The sequence below is a fragment of the Leopardus geoffroyi genome, chromosome B1, assembly GCF_018350155.1.
Source record: "Leopardus geoffroyi isolate Oge1 chromosome B1, O.geoffroyi_Oge1_pat1.0, whole genome shotgun sequence".
Lineage (NCBI taxonomy): Eukaryota > Metazoa > Chordata > Mammalia > Carnivora > Felidae > Leopardus > Leopardus geoffroyi.
The window spans coordinates 141,437,868-141,451,489 of NC_059327.1; the positions used below are offsets into that span (position 1 = coordinate 141,437,868).

The 13,622-nt window shown below is 41.8% G+C and overlaps 1 protein-coding gene, 1 long non-coding RNA gene and 1 other non-coding gene across 7 annotated transcripts in view; 1 reads left to right on the forward strand and 2 right to left on the reverse strand.

The window, feature by feature from the left end:
• Nucleotides 1–13,622, reverse strand: part of ANXA3 (annexin A3) — a 53,877-nt gene that overhangs the window by 16,406 nt on the left and 23,849 nt on the right. For all 5 annotated transcript variants that reach the window (XM_045473642.1, XM_045473644.1, XM_045473646.1 and 2 more), the window contains 4 exons: nucleotides 11,272–11,366; nucleotides 8,029–8,142; nucleotides 4,222–4,312; nucleotides 270–349 (listed from right to left, as the gene is read on the reverse strand). In XM_045473642.1, the coding sequence (XP_045329598.1) occupies nucleotides 270–349; nucleotides 4,222–4,312; nucleotides 8,029–8,142; nucleotides 11,272–11,366 (380 nt within the window). The remainder of the gene's footprint in view (nucleotides 1–269; nucleotides 350–4,221; nucleotides 4,313–8,028; nucleotides 8,143–11,271; nucleotides 11,367–13,622) is intronic.
• On the forward strand, nucleotides 2,860–5,839 carry LOC123595806. Its single transcript, XR_006711385.1, has 2 exons — nucleotides 2,860–2,959; nucleotides 5,237–5,839. It is a non-coding gene; the product is annotated as an uncharacterized LOC123595806 (long non-coding RNA).
• LOC123596535 lies at nucleotides 10,734–10,840 on the reverse strand. Its single transcript, XR_006711711.1, has one exon. It is a non-coding gene; the product is annotated as a U6 spliceosomal RNA (small nuclear RNA).

Here is a 13,622-nt window from a genome sequence, read left to right on the forward strand (position 1 = left end):
CAAGTCTTTTTGTTTGTTTGTTTTTAATCCAGAGGCTGATATACCCATTTCTGAAGAAAATTTTTCTGTATCATGCTTCCTACTTAATTTAAATACCAACAAAAGAAATAAATATTCTTTGGAGTCCAGAAATGAAAATGTAAAACGAATGTATTATTTCATAAGGAGAATTGCAATCTCATTGTCTTAGTTTGGTTATTTTTAAACTCCCTAGAAATTATCATTAAGCATGCAGCTTATCGGGCAGTTAAGAAAAAATAAAAACTTACATCTGCCAAAGTCAATAGAGCTTTCCGGAAATCTCCAGATGTTTCCGAACTAATGTCATCTCCAAGACTCTTCTTATATACTGAAACCAAATAAGAATAAATTAAGCCTTGACAAACTGAAAAACATTATTACAAAACAGAGAAAAGCTTAAATGTCAACCTTGGCAAGGAGTGAGTACCTGATAAAATAAATCTTACCTCTTTTTTTTCATCTTGCTGGTTCTCTTCTGATACGGACACGTTCTTCTCATAACTATTACCATGTTGTGTGTGGTGGCAGATGTGTAAGAACAGAAAGAATTGCCTTTTTGGGTCAAATCATGGTCCATTTTATCTGACAGTGGCATTAAAATATGGATAATGGAAAAGCTAGTGTGGGCAAGCTGCTAGTTTGCCCTCCAGTTACTATTTCCTTCTTCTTCAGTACTAGAACATGGACCTTGAACAGGACATAATTCACACAACTTAAAGACTACATTCTCAGCTCTCCTTTTAGCCCATTGAGTCTTCTCTTAGGGAGTGAGCTATGCAGAAAAAGAGTCAAAGACAGTACAACAACAGAGAAGTGGAAAGACCCTAAGGAATAAGGCACAAAACAGAAGTCAAGAAAAACCATAAACCATGCAGCAAATAAAAGCCTACGTAGACAAACACCACGTGGTAAGGGGAGAGAAGTTACTTGGTGCTCTCGAGAACAGTAGAAGCAGAAAGGGAAAAGAGTTACTGTACCAGAAACATTAGCACAGGGAGCAATGAATGCCTGATATTGAGGAAGGGACAAGAGGGCTGAGTCTCCAGGTTAATGCTGTGTCCTGAATCTCATCTCCGTAAAGCTTAGCTACACATGATTAAGACTGTTTTCTTCTTTTACTTCTTATGTATCATGAATCCCTATTAATCAAGGTAACCTAAATGCTGTCCCATTCCTTATAGCCTTAGAGAGCTTATCTCACAGAGATATAGGGGCCTCTGATAACTTTGAACTACTACCACAGTTCATACCTGTAAAACAACAATCCTAAAAGCTAGAACTTTCACTTGGCTCTTAAGACGACAATCTCAATCTTGAGGATATTCATTCAATGCATATTTGAATTTATTCCCCATTGTGCTGGCCACTGGAGCTACAGCAGTGAACAAAACCATACAAAGTTCCTGCCCTCATAGAGCTTACGTCTTAGGGTTGTTTGTACACAGATGCTGGACCCCAGAAATCCATCAAGTGGCAGGTCAACTCATGGAGTAGTAACTCTTCTAAGAAATACCCAGAAGTAACAAGTCACCTTGGGATACAGTCTCTGGCTCTGATGACTTTTTTATATGCAAATCTCATTGAACTCAGAGAACCAAATATTTTAAACACCTACAATGCACCTGTTTGTGGCTATTATTAAGCAATTATCTCATCTACTCCAAATTCAACCTTCTATGCCTTACTTTGTGGAGCTGGGATTGGGACACTGCAAATTATACTTCTCTTGTGTACCCCTCTCCCCTGCCCCAACTCCCTGTTAGGTCCACCACTGGGGAAGGGGCCGGGTAGAGGGAGACTGGAAGGCAGGGGAGAGCAGAACAGGTTAGTTGTTTGCTACTCATGTCAGTGCAAACCAGTGAAGGTCTTTAATCCTGGCAGCAGCGGTTGGCTCCAGGCGCCTAGAAAAAGTCAGTTAGCATGGAGGGTGCCAGCTCCAGCCAGATGCAGCCCTTTTGCAGAGATCGGAACTCTGGTTCCTTAAATCTCTCCACTGAGCCCCTGAGGCACCAACAGTGGCCAGGTGATACCCCTCCCCTGAGCTTCTAGTTCCTGAAAACTCCCAACTTCTTTCCCTTGTTGTTCCAGCCCTGGGGTTTGTTTATACCTCTGTGTCATCCCTGTGTTCCCTTTTAGCTTTTTCAGTCCTCCAAAAAAAGTGTTTAAACAATTCTCTATGTTAAATTCTGTTAAAACGCCTAGTGCTGATTCCGTTTGAATGGAGCCCTTATGAGCACATGAATAAAACAGTCACTTACCTATCATTAAGCTAAGTGAAGGTATTTACGTTCTAATGAGAATTTCTCAAAGTGACCTATCTGACACCCATCTAAGAGCCAGTATATCCCTTCTCTGGACTTCTACTGCAGAACCTCTCTGATACAGAAACATAGAAACTGTGGCTCCCTTGGGGTACTTGGAGGGGGCAACAGGGGGCTGTTGTATAATACAGAATTTGGGCTGGTCTTTGTTCTGGTTCCTAGCTGGTAACTTTTAAATCCTTGGAATTTCCCAAATAATAGGAATGTCTGTTATTCGTGGCAGGTGCCCACGAACCACAGCTGAATTTATGCTAACGAGACAACTCAGGGTAGGGGCTGGTCCCACCAGAAAGACCAACCATGTGATTTAGAAGGGTTGGGGCTTTGAGCCACATGATGTCAGCCTGACCTGCAGTGAAAGGAGGGGGACTGGAGATGGAGATCAGTCGTGTGGCCAGTTATGCAACCAGTCATGCCTATGTAATGAATCCTTAATAAAAGCTGGATACCAAAGATCCAAGGAGTTTCCCTGGTTGGTAATTACATATCGATGTGCCAGGAAGGAGATACATCCAGAGAACACGGAAGCTTTGTGTTTGGGACCCTCTCAGACATCTCCTCTGAATGTCTTCACTTGGCTGGTCCTCATTTCTACTCTTTCAAGTAGAATTATAATTGTAAGTACAACTGACCCGTGAACAACATGGGTGTGAGCTGCACAGTCTACCTATATGTGGGTGTTTTCAAAAAATGCGGTACAATTTTGTAAATGTATTTTTTCTTCCTTACGATTTCCCTTTTTTGTTTGTTTGTTTCAATGTTTATTCATTTTTGAGAGCGAGAGAGAAAATGTGAGCAGGGGAGGGGCAGAGACAGAGGGGGACAGAGGATCTGAAGTGGGCACTGCGCTGACAGCAGTAAGCCCAAGGTGGGGCTCAAATTCACGAACCATGAGATCATGACCTGAGCCAAATTCGGACGCTCAACCTCCTGAGCTTCCCATATGCCCCTCCTTGTGATTTTCTTAAAACCATTTTCTTAACTCCAGCTTACTTTATTATAAGAACACAGTATATAATACATATAACATACGAAGTATGTGTTAATTGACTGTTTATGTTACCAGTAAGGCTTCTGGTCAACAGCAGGCTATTAGCAGTTAGGTTTTGAGGGAGTCAAAAGTTATACATGGATTTTGAACTGTGCTGGGGGTCGGTGCCCCTAACCCTCACGTTGTTCAGGGGTTGACTGTATAATGCTTTCTTAAGTTCTGTGAGTCATTTTGGTGAGCTATTGAACCCGAGGAAGTAGTGAGAACCCCTAAATGTGTAGCCGTTTGGTCAGAAGGGCACGCGGCCTGGGAGCACTGAGCTTGTGGCTGGTGTCTGAAGTGAGGGTAGTCCTGTGGGGGCTGTGCTTTAACTTGTGTAGTCATGCTAACCCTGGGTAGTCTGTCAGAATTAACCCTCGGTAGTCTGTGTCACAGCTGACAGACTATTAGGACTTTAGCTAATTATACTGAATCCATATGCTCAACACATTCTCTAAATGGTTCGTCTCATTTTCCACACCAAAAATCATGAGGCTAATCTGAGCGGTTTTTAATATATAATATTAATATACCATGATTTGATGAAATCTTACATTGATGAAAATAGTTGGCTCAATAAATAGTGATTGCCAAGGGCAAAATCCCCTAGAGCTGTAATGTTATAAATGAGAAATGTCAATGCCATTGTTATGCAGCAGTTTCTAGCTTGGGTCATATTCAAAATTTCTCTGAAAATCCACATTTAGCCCATTTTAGAATGTATCCTCCTTTTTATGTCTTGCCTTCCCCAAATGCCTTGTGAAGAAGAGCGTGGTGGGTGTCTGGGAAAAGCAACATTGGCTCATATGTGTGTGGACAGTGGGAAAAGTAAGCAGAAAATAAGACTACCTGTATAGTAGGCTTGGGAGATTTCCTTCATCTGCCTGCTTGTTCTGGTGGTGAGGATTTCAATCAATGCATGTTCGCTTGTTCCGACACCCTAAAAAGAAAAAAGAAATCTATTTTTAGAATACTTAAAACACTTAATTTCATGCATTTCAGGCTTGATATCTTGTTTTATACAGATGAAAAGAAGTTTTAGTAAATCCACATAAGGTTGCATATTGCTATAGTTTTCTAATTTTTCCACATACTTTAGTACAAAAATAACACAAATCATCTAAACTGACACCCACATTTTCAAGAAAATGTCCTACTCTAGTGTAAAGAATAAATTGAGTAATTGCAGAAAGAAATAGCACAAAGGGAAAAGCCTATGCCATTCAAGATCAGAAGTGAGCATTTGAACACACCATTATGTTTATTAAGGGCTCTGCAATTCTTTTGAATGGGTTCATCCTTCTACCATTGCACTAGATGGTCAGCAGGTATCATCTTCATACAGGGAGATTTTTAAAGGCTCAGTAATGTGTGTCATGGGCCTAGTTGACTTGGGGACTAGTTACCCTGAGCCTTGATTTATACTGAGGTCACTGAATCACACTGTGACTCTATGAAAAGCCATTTATACTAGCACTTGATCAAATAATGTTGATGCAGCTTATGAAAAGAGGCTGAATTCTGTCCCTCTGTGGCACAGATTCCTAGTTGCCCTCAACATCTCTCCGTTTTAATTAATTAATTAATTTAAAAACAGACTATTTTTTAGATCAGTTTTAGGTTCACGGCAAAACTGAATGGACCCCATCTCTTTTACCCTCTTTGCTTATAATAAAACCCTTAATTTATAACTTAGCACATAGCTATCCAAATAGATACTATATTACTCCCTAGCCTCCCTTAGAGCTAGGTTTGTTCATATGACTAAATTATGAGCGATAGAATATATGTAAATACCACATATGATTTCCGAGAATCCTTAAAGAGAGGGAATGAACCCTTCTTTGTCTCTTATTCTTTTTAGCTGACTGGGGTAAAGACATATTGCCTGGATCTTGAGTTGCCATCTTTAGCCAAAAAGTGGAATCTACAGGCTGAAGATGGACAAACCTCAAGATAGAAGGAGCCTGAGTGCCTGATAATGATAGTGCCATGACACCCAGCTCTGGACTGCTTACTTTGGATTTCTTTTGCATGAGAGAAATTTTTTAAATCTTTATTGGTGAATCTAATCCTTATTATTGTACCTGTTAAACTGCCCCCCATGTGGCAGCCATAGAAATGCACCACTCAGACTTCATTTTAAGAGAATCTGCTGCAAAGAACATAGTTGGTTGATAGCCTTCAACTGCCATAGCTCTGGATCTGCCACGTGGTTCACAAAAAGGCTATTCTCCCTCCAAGCTGTCTCAGCAAGTGACTGAACATGGAAGGGGTACTGGAGCTGGGCCATTTCTGCCCGGTGTAGGGCTTCTCCAAAAGGCAGTCCTTTGCTTTGGAGCTCCCCATTGGCCTGCCATGGTTTTCTTTGAGCTGCCCTGTGCACGGAGGCTCCTCCTATCTGAGCCTACTTCTGTCCCTCTGTCATGTGTGTAAGCCCTGTATTGCCATCTGAAGCTTCACCCAACTTACCCTGCTCTGACACTTCTTTATCCCTCATAAGATCTCCCCCAGGGAGGGGGGTGCTGGGTGGCTCAATCAGTTAAGTGGCCAACTTCGGCTCAGTCATGATCCTGCAGTTCATGGATTCAAGCCTTGCATCGGGCTCTGTGCTGGCAGCTCAGAGCCTGGAGCCTGCTTCAGATTCTGTGTTTCCATTTCTCTCTGCCCCTGACCCACTCATGCTCTGTCTCTCTCTGTCTCTCAAAAAATGAATAAGCATTAAAAAAAAAAAAAAAAAAGATTTTCCCCAGGAAATCTCTTGTGTGTCTCATCCCATCTTGGCATCTGCTTCTTGGGTGCCCATACGTCTTCCACAGAAAAGAAAAATATCTCCTATCTCTGATAAGGAGGCAGAATACAGCTTATGCCTCAGATATAGACTCCTTCCTTCCTCTCAACAAATGCATTGAGCACCTACTTCATTTCAGAAGATGCAGACCAAAACTGATGAGGTTCCCTGTTATGATGGAGATATACCTTTTAATTGGATGGAAAAAAAACCCAATAAACAAATAGCAAAAAATAAACAACATAATTTTAGATGGTATTAGGTGCAATTAAGAAAATTAAACTGAGTGAATTGGTAGAAAATATGTGGAGGGAAACATTCCAGATGGAAAGAACATCATGTATAAAGACCTCAAGGTAGGAATAAGCTTAGAATGTTCAAGCAGCAGAGAGAAGGTCGGTGTAGCTATAGTACTGAATCGGGGGAGAGGGAGGAGAGGGTGTGATGGGCAGTTTTATGGAACTTTATCAACTTGGCCAGGCTACAGTCCTCAGTTAACTCAATCAAACACAAATCTAGGTTTGCTGTGAAGGTATTCTGTAGACATAACTAAAGTCCATTATTGAGTGTCTTTAAGTAAAGGAGATCATCTTAGATATTTCGGGTGGACCCAACTTAGTTGAAAGGCTTTCAGAGCAGAGCTGAGGCTTCTCTGAAGAAGAAGAAATTCCATCTGCGGGCAACAGCTCCAGCTTGTGCTTAGAGTTCCAGCCTGCCCTACAGATTTTGGATCTGCCCAGCCAGTTCCATGATTATGTAACCAATTCCTTGCAATAAATCTAGTAATATATATCTCCTGCCTACTGCTTCTGCTTCTCTGGGAAACCCTGACCAGCACAGATAGAATTTTTAAGAAGTCAAGAGATAGGAGCCAGACTGTGATGGGTGATGAAGGTGATGGAGGTCAGACTGTGAAGGTGATGAAGCCAGACTGTGATGGGTGATGATGGTAAGAAGTTTGGATTTTAAGTATTCAAAGCCATTGGAGATTTATGCAGGTGAATAGTATAATATGATTCCAAAAATGACTTTATAAAAATAATTTTGGCTATTCTGTGGTGAATGGATTTCAAGTGGGCAAAAATAGAGGCAAAAGGACCAACTAGAAAGCTATTGATATGGTCCAGTCAAGAGATAGTGGTAGTTGAAGTAGAATGGTAGCAATGAATCCTGAGAGACATGCACACCTTTCTTTCTTTCTTTCTTTCTTTCTTTCTTTCTTTCTTTCTTTCTTTCTTTCTTTTTTATTTTGAGAGAGAGTGTGCACATGCATGTAAGCACGTGAGCAAGCATGTGAGCTAGGGTGGGGCAGAGAGAGAAGGAGAGAGAATCCCAAGCAGGCTCTTCACTGTCAGGGCAGGACCCGACATGGGGCTCAAACTCATGAATCATGAGATCATGACCTGAGCTGAAACCAAGAGTTGGACGCTTAACCAACTGAGCCACCCAGGCGCCCTGCACACATTTCTGATAGATGGACTTGCAGACAGATTTGGGAGCTTTGAAGAGTGAGGGAAAGCAAGGGATCAAAGATTCTTTTGGGTTTCTGACCTAAGCAATGGGGTTGATGATGGTGCCATTTACTCTCAATGACAACAAAGTAGAGAATTTGACTCTTTGGGTCAAAAACCATGGAAACAGAATTAGGATATGACAATATCCTTTCAGCCCAGGAACATGTGGGCTCAAGGTTCCACAACCGTTCCCCATTTCAGTATTGTTCTACCACTCGGATAGTATAGCATCAAAATGACATCCAATGTGTCCTTTTTACACCCATGTCTCAAGTGTGCACTGGAAGAAAGTCACTACTCTTGATGACATAGTCAAATCTCAGGTGGAAATGGCTCAGACTGGGCTCATACCTTCATGGATTTCTTCAGCTGCTTTGCATCAAACATGGCTGGAGGAGTCACAAGGGCCACCATGAGTTCCTTAAAGTGGCCAGAGAGATCACCCTTCAAGTCATCTTTCAGTTCCTAAGATAAAGAACCCCAAAGAAGAAAGTGTGAAATACTTTTCCTTTCTCTTTCTTTAGAGTCACATAGTGAAAGATAAACATATGTATCAATTCAAACAAAAACATGCCAATTCACAGGGAATAAAAGGAAATGGTGAACTATTTCTAAAGATTTAATCTGCATTTTGTGACTGCTTCCAACTTGTTCTGTTTTATAGGTTTTCTGAAGGAAAGCCAATGGAAAGGGTTACATGAGTGCCACTGATAGGAACTGTGTATCACAATGCATTTCCCACACCGAAGATGCTCTCAATACTTGGGTTGGGGTGGGGGGAAGAAGAGGAAAGGGAGCTCTGTAATTCACACCCAGAGTCATGGGTAGTTGCTCGATTCCTTGTTTCTCAGTGACCGCTAAAGAACTCTGGAGAGAAAAGGGAACAGAGGACAGTGGCGGTCACTTGCCTCTGCTAAGAGTGTGGAACCACGAGCCATCAAAAGCAGTTTCCTGGCAACAGCAGGGAAAACCCTGAATGTAATGGGGCACCTATTACTTAGTATTGTCCCTTGGCACTGTTTTCACTTATTACATAAGTACAGTCCATCTTCCCTGCTTGAGGGCAGGTAATGTGGTTTTTACTTTCAATATTCAAAGGAGTGTTATTGAATTATTATTTTCTTGCTGTTGGTTATTTTCAGCTCTGAGACAGAGGCTGGCAGCCTCCCAGACTGCTATGACAATGTGGATACATACCAACATCTACCATGCCACTGGGGGGCCCAGTGGGTGGGGAGCAGGCAAAACAAATGGGAGAGAGCCAAGGGTCACTAGCTCCACTTTAATCGCCACAGGGTGTTTCCTCTCTAAATGCTAAGCTGTTATTACCATCTGTCCTCAACCCAGGACTTCCCAACTGGATCCTCCTTCACATGCTCTCATTCCATCCCACTGTGAGAAATGGGGTCACCCTTCACCTCCATCCTTCCTTCCTCCATATTTTGGAAATACTGAAAGGCCAATGGATCATTCATGTTCCCTATACGTGAGTGTTCTGCCTTTTTGAGAAGCTTGGCAATTCATTAAATTTGACAGACATTTACTGGGCACCTGCTCTGTGGTAGGCTTTTAAAGGTGAGTTAAAAATCTTTACTCCTAGGATATTATACTCTAATAGGAAAACCAGAAATATTTGAAGATAAAATTTCAGTATAATATGTTAAGTATCTGATAAAGTGTGAAGGTTAAATATTAAGAAGGGTGTCTTCATAGAGTCTGGGGGTGTGGAAAACACTGCCAGGAGGTGATGCCTGAGCTGCCTGTGGATGGTCACTATACACCCTCAGTCCTCACCTGGACTCAGCAGGCTGACTGCTCTGTTACCACTCTTTTCCCACCACAGTGTGTTAGCCACAGAAGCTAAAACGATCTTTTGAAAATATAAATTAGTTTACAGTATTCTCTTGCTTACAGACTTTCAATGATTCTCTGTTGTTCTTAGAGTAAAACCTAAACTCTGTAGCAAGACGGCAAGGCCCAGCATATTTGAAATCTCTCCCCGACATGGCATCTTTCCCATCTGCTCCCTCTATTCTCCACACTTCTGCCATATTGGAAGTCTTTCTGTTTCTTAAATATTCCCGCCTTGTTTTTGCCTCAGGGCTTTTGCATTTGCTGGGCCTTCTGTCTGTAATGCTCTTCCCCAGATCAAGCAAATAAAAAAACAAAAGCAAAAACAGAAACAAAAAACCAGAATCCTTAGTACTGTTTACTTTCAGCTGAGAGTAAGGTAACACCCTGTCACTGATATGTCTTCACCACCCTATTTCAAGGAGCGATTCACCAGTCACTCTCTACCACACCATCCCATTTTAATTCTTTCATAGCACTTACCAAGATCCGAATTTATTTTATTCACTTATTTTTCTTTCTTTAAAAAAATTTTTTTTCAATGTTTATTTATTTTTGAGAGACAGAGGGAGACAGAGCTTGAGTAGGGGAGGCACAAAGAGAGAGGGAGACACAGAATCCAAAGCAGGCTCCAGGCTCTGAGCTGTCAGCACAGAGTCGGATGTGGGGCTCAAACCCACAAACCGTGAGATCATGACCTGAGCCAAAGTCAGACGCTTAACCAACTGGGCCACCCAGGCGCCCCTACTTCTAATTTTTCTAATAAAATTTTAACCTCATAAGAAAAAGAGGGATCTGCTTTTTAGATCAGTGAGTCTCCAAAGACAAGGATATCTCCTGACACAGAGAAATATCCCACTCCTGACACATCGTAGTTTCTTATTGAACAAATACACTGTGTGGAAAAGACACAAAATGTTCTTGTATACAAGTAAGTTTTCATTTGCTGAATGAATTAAATCTACAATTACAAAAACATTTTAAAGTTGGAAGACAAATTAAAGATCATCGAAGACAGGATCTACCAGATAATTGGTCAGATAATCCTTCTTTCTTTTGAAAAATTTATGTCTTTATTTTGAGAGAGAGAGAGAGAGAGACAGAGCACACAACTGGGGGAGGGGCCGAGAGAAGGGAGACAGAGAATCCCAAGCAGCCTCTGCCCTGTCAGCACAGAACTAGATGCAGGATTCGAACTCACAGACAAAAATATGGAACGCTTCACGAATTTGCACGTCATCCTTGCACAGGGACCAAGTTAATCTTCTCTGTATCGTTCCAATTTTAGTATATGTGCTGTCGATGTGAGCACTGGTCAGATAATTCTTACCTATGGGGGCTGTCTTGTGCATTGCAGGATCTTTAGTGGCATCCCTGACCTCCACCCACCACATTCCAGAAACATCCCTTTCTCTCCCACCGGGTGTGATAATCAAAATGTCTCAAGACATTGCCAAATATCTTTTGGGGAGCAGAATCATTCCTGGTTTAACGTTACTTGTCTAAGGCAACCCTCCTTATTCAACAGGTGGAAAAATTGAGGTCCAGAAAGAGCAAATAACATATGCAAAGCCATTCAGCCAGTTAAGAGCAAAACCAGGACTCCTACCTGTGACTGGATACACAGGGTACTTTCTGTTACACTTGGGCTGAAACAAAAGATCTGCAGGCATAATCACGTGGGAGCATCCCTGATCCATAGTGATTAGCTCTTTACTAGTTGTCATGTTAATCAAATCATACCTTTCCATATGCTGCTTGATACGCCTGAACAATCAGCTGCCGCTGTGCATTTGTCCTTTCAGTCAGAATGCTGATGAGTGTTTCCTCATCGGTTCCTAAACGAGACAAAAAGAATATTACTCACCATCAACCCAAAGATGACTAATATCTGTTATGAACAAAGGAAAAATGATCAATGGTTTGAAACAAATGCAGAGAGGAAGGCATTTTAATTTTTAATTTCCAGGTTCTTACCAGGTTGGAATCTGCATTTCTTTGCCAGGCTTTTGGAAAAGAAAATTAATTTGGGGGAGTTTGGGGGAAAGACAACAATTATTGTCCAAATATTCCTCCCTATATATCAGACCGAGGGAGGAGTGCGAGGAATGTGTTGCTTTTGAACTAGGGTTTTTTCCCCCCTTATGAGGTTCAGTTGCTGTCCTATCACCTTTTATCTCTCTCTTATCTCCATACTTGATGTCAAATATTTTTCTCTAAAAAAAAGGAACTGACATGTATTGAAAACCTGCCATATTCTAGATACCTTTTATTCATGGTCATAGTTAATATTCACTGAAGCCCTGGGCGGTAGGTAGGATTCAGCTGTTCCAAAGATGAAAACACAATATTTAGAAAAGTTATCTCATTTGCCAAAGTCATGCAGCTTTTTAGTAGCAAGAATGTAAAACCAAATCTCTGACCCCAAAACATATATTTCCCTCTCTGAGTTGTACCACTTTCAGACATCCCAGACCCATAGACTTAAGCCCCTGTTGTAAGTAAAGGGCTGATGCTGGCCTGTTTGAGAATGTCCTCAAGGTCACTATTTTCTTGGTAATTAAAGTATGAAGTAACATGGGGAGTTGTGTCCACCTCATTTGCAGTGAGGACTACCCCTGGGTTGGGAGCTCTGAGTTGGCTTATGTGCCTTGGGCCTATGTGATTCATGGTATAAAAAATCAGTTGGAACTCAAGGCTCAACTTCTCAGTGTTGAGGTGACCCACATGCTCCTTGGCTATATATGCCAGTGGCCATGGTACATACTCTATATACATCAAGGATGGGGCAAACAAACCATGTACTTGGTTAGTGGCTGGGCCTCCCAGGGAAAGATGCTGTCCCACCACATCTCTGGTCCTGGATTCTTCTATGGCATTAAGTAAACATGGAACTCAATTAAAGCCTAGTTGTGTCCTGTGAGTCTGATGATCGATTTGGACCTGTAATGGCATCTGTGTTGGGGCACAACTAGCCACCCCCAACTGCACAAGTATCTCAGATGCTCTGGGTTGAATTCATTCTCTTTCCTCTCTAACTTGTGTTTCATTCTTTGCACCCTCATCAATGGCATCACTATGGATACAGTCACCCAACCAAAGACCCTAGTGGTCTACCCCTTTCTTTTCTTTACTCCCTACAGGGTAGCAATCATCAGCATCTCTTGAATTTGCCCTCTCCTTGGACCTTGTGCATGCATCATATTTTATCTAGAAACATCAATAGCCTCCTGACTTGACCCTCTTCCAATTCATACTGTAATTGCTGCCTCAGTAAATTCTTAAAAAAATTTTTTTTGTAATGTTTTTATTTATTTTTGAGACAGAGAGAGAGAGAGCATAAGCAGGGAAGGGGCAGGGAGAGAGAGAGAGGAAGACACAGAACCCGAAGTAGGCTCCAGGCTCTGAGCTGTCAGCACAGAGCCCGATGCGGGGCTTGAACTCACGGACTGTGAGATCATGACCTGAGCTGAAGTCGGACGCTCAAGTGACTGAGCCACCCAGGCACCCCTGCCTCAGTAAATTCTTTAAAATGGACCTGATCATGTCAATCCCTCGGTTGAAATCCTAATGGTTCTCTGTAACCTTCAGGATGAAGCTCAAGCCCCGTAGCTCATGCACCTGCTCTTTAGGGTCTAGCTTCTGCCTCCCATCTCTGTTCTAATTTTCTACCCCTTCTCTGCATCTCTACGCCTTATGGCCCTAGACTCCAGACAAAGCTACTGCTCGCAGTTGTGTGTAGTTTGTATGCTAGGAGGTTTTTCATCTCTTGCTTTTGCATATGCTCAAGACAGGAAAGTAAAACAGCTGCCTCCTAGTTCAGAGACGGGATCAGACACATGTCTAATGCAAATGCCATTAGGATACCTGATTCTGGACTGAGAACACATAGGTAATGGTTCTGCTTCTGCAACCCCAAATGCAAAAATTTGTGAAGAAACACGATATTAAGAAAAAAAAAGACAAGCAATAGAATTTAAAGACTATTAATTTGTTCAATTTGACATTAACCTCATGGAACAGTCTACGCAACATCGAGCATAAACAGGGAAAGCACAGAGAGAAAGGAAGAAATGACTGTCATTTAGAAACAG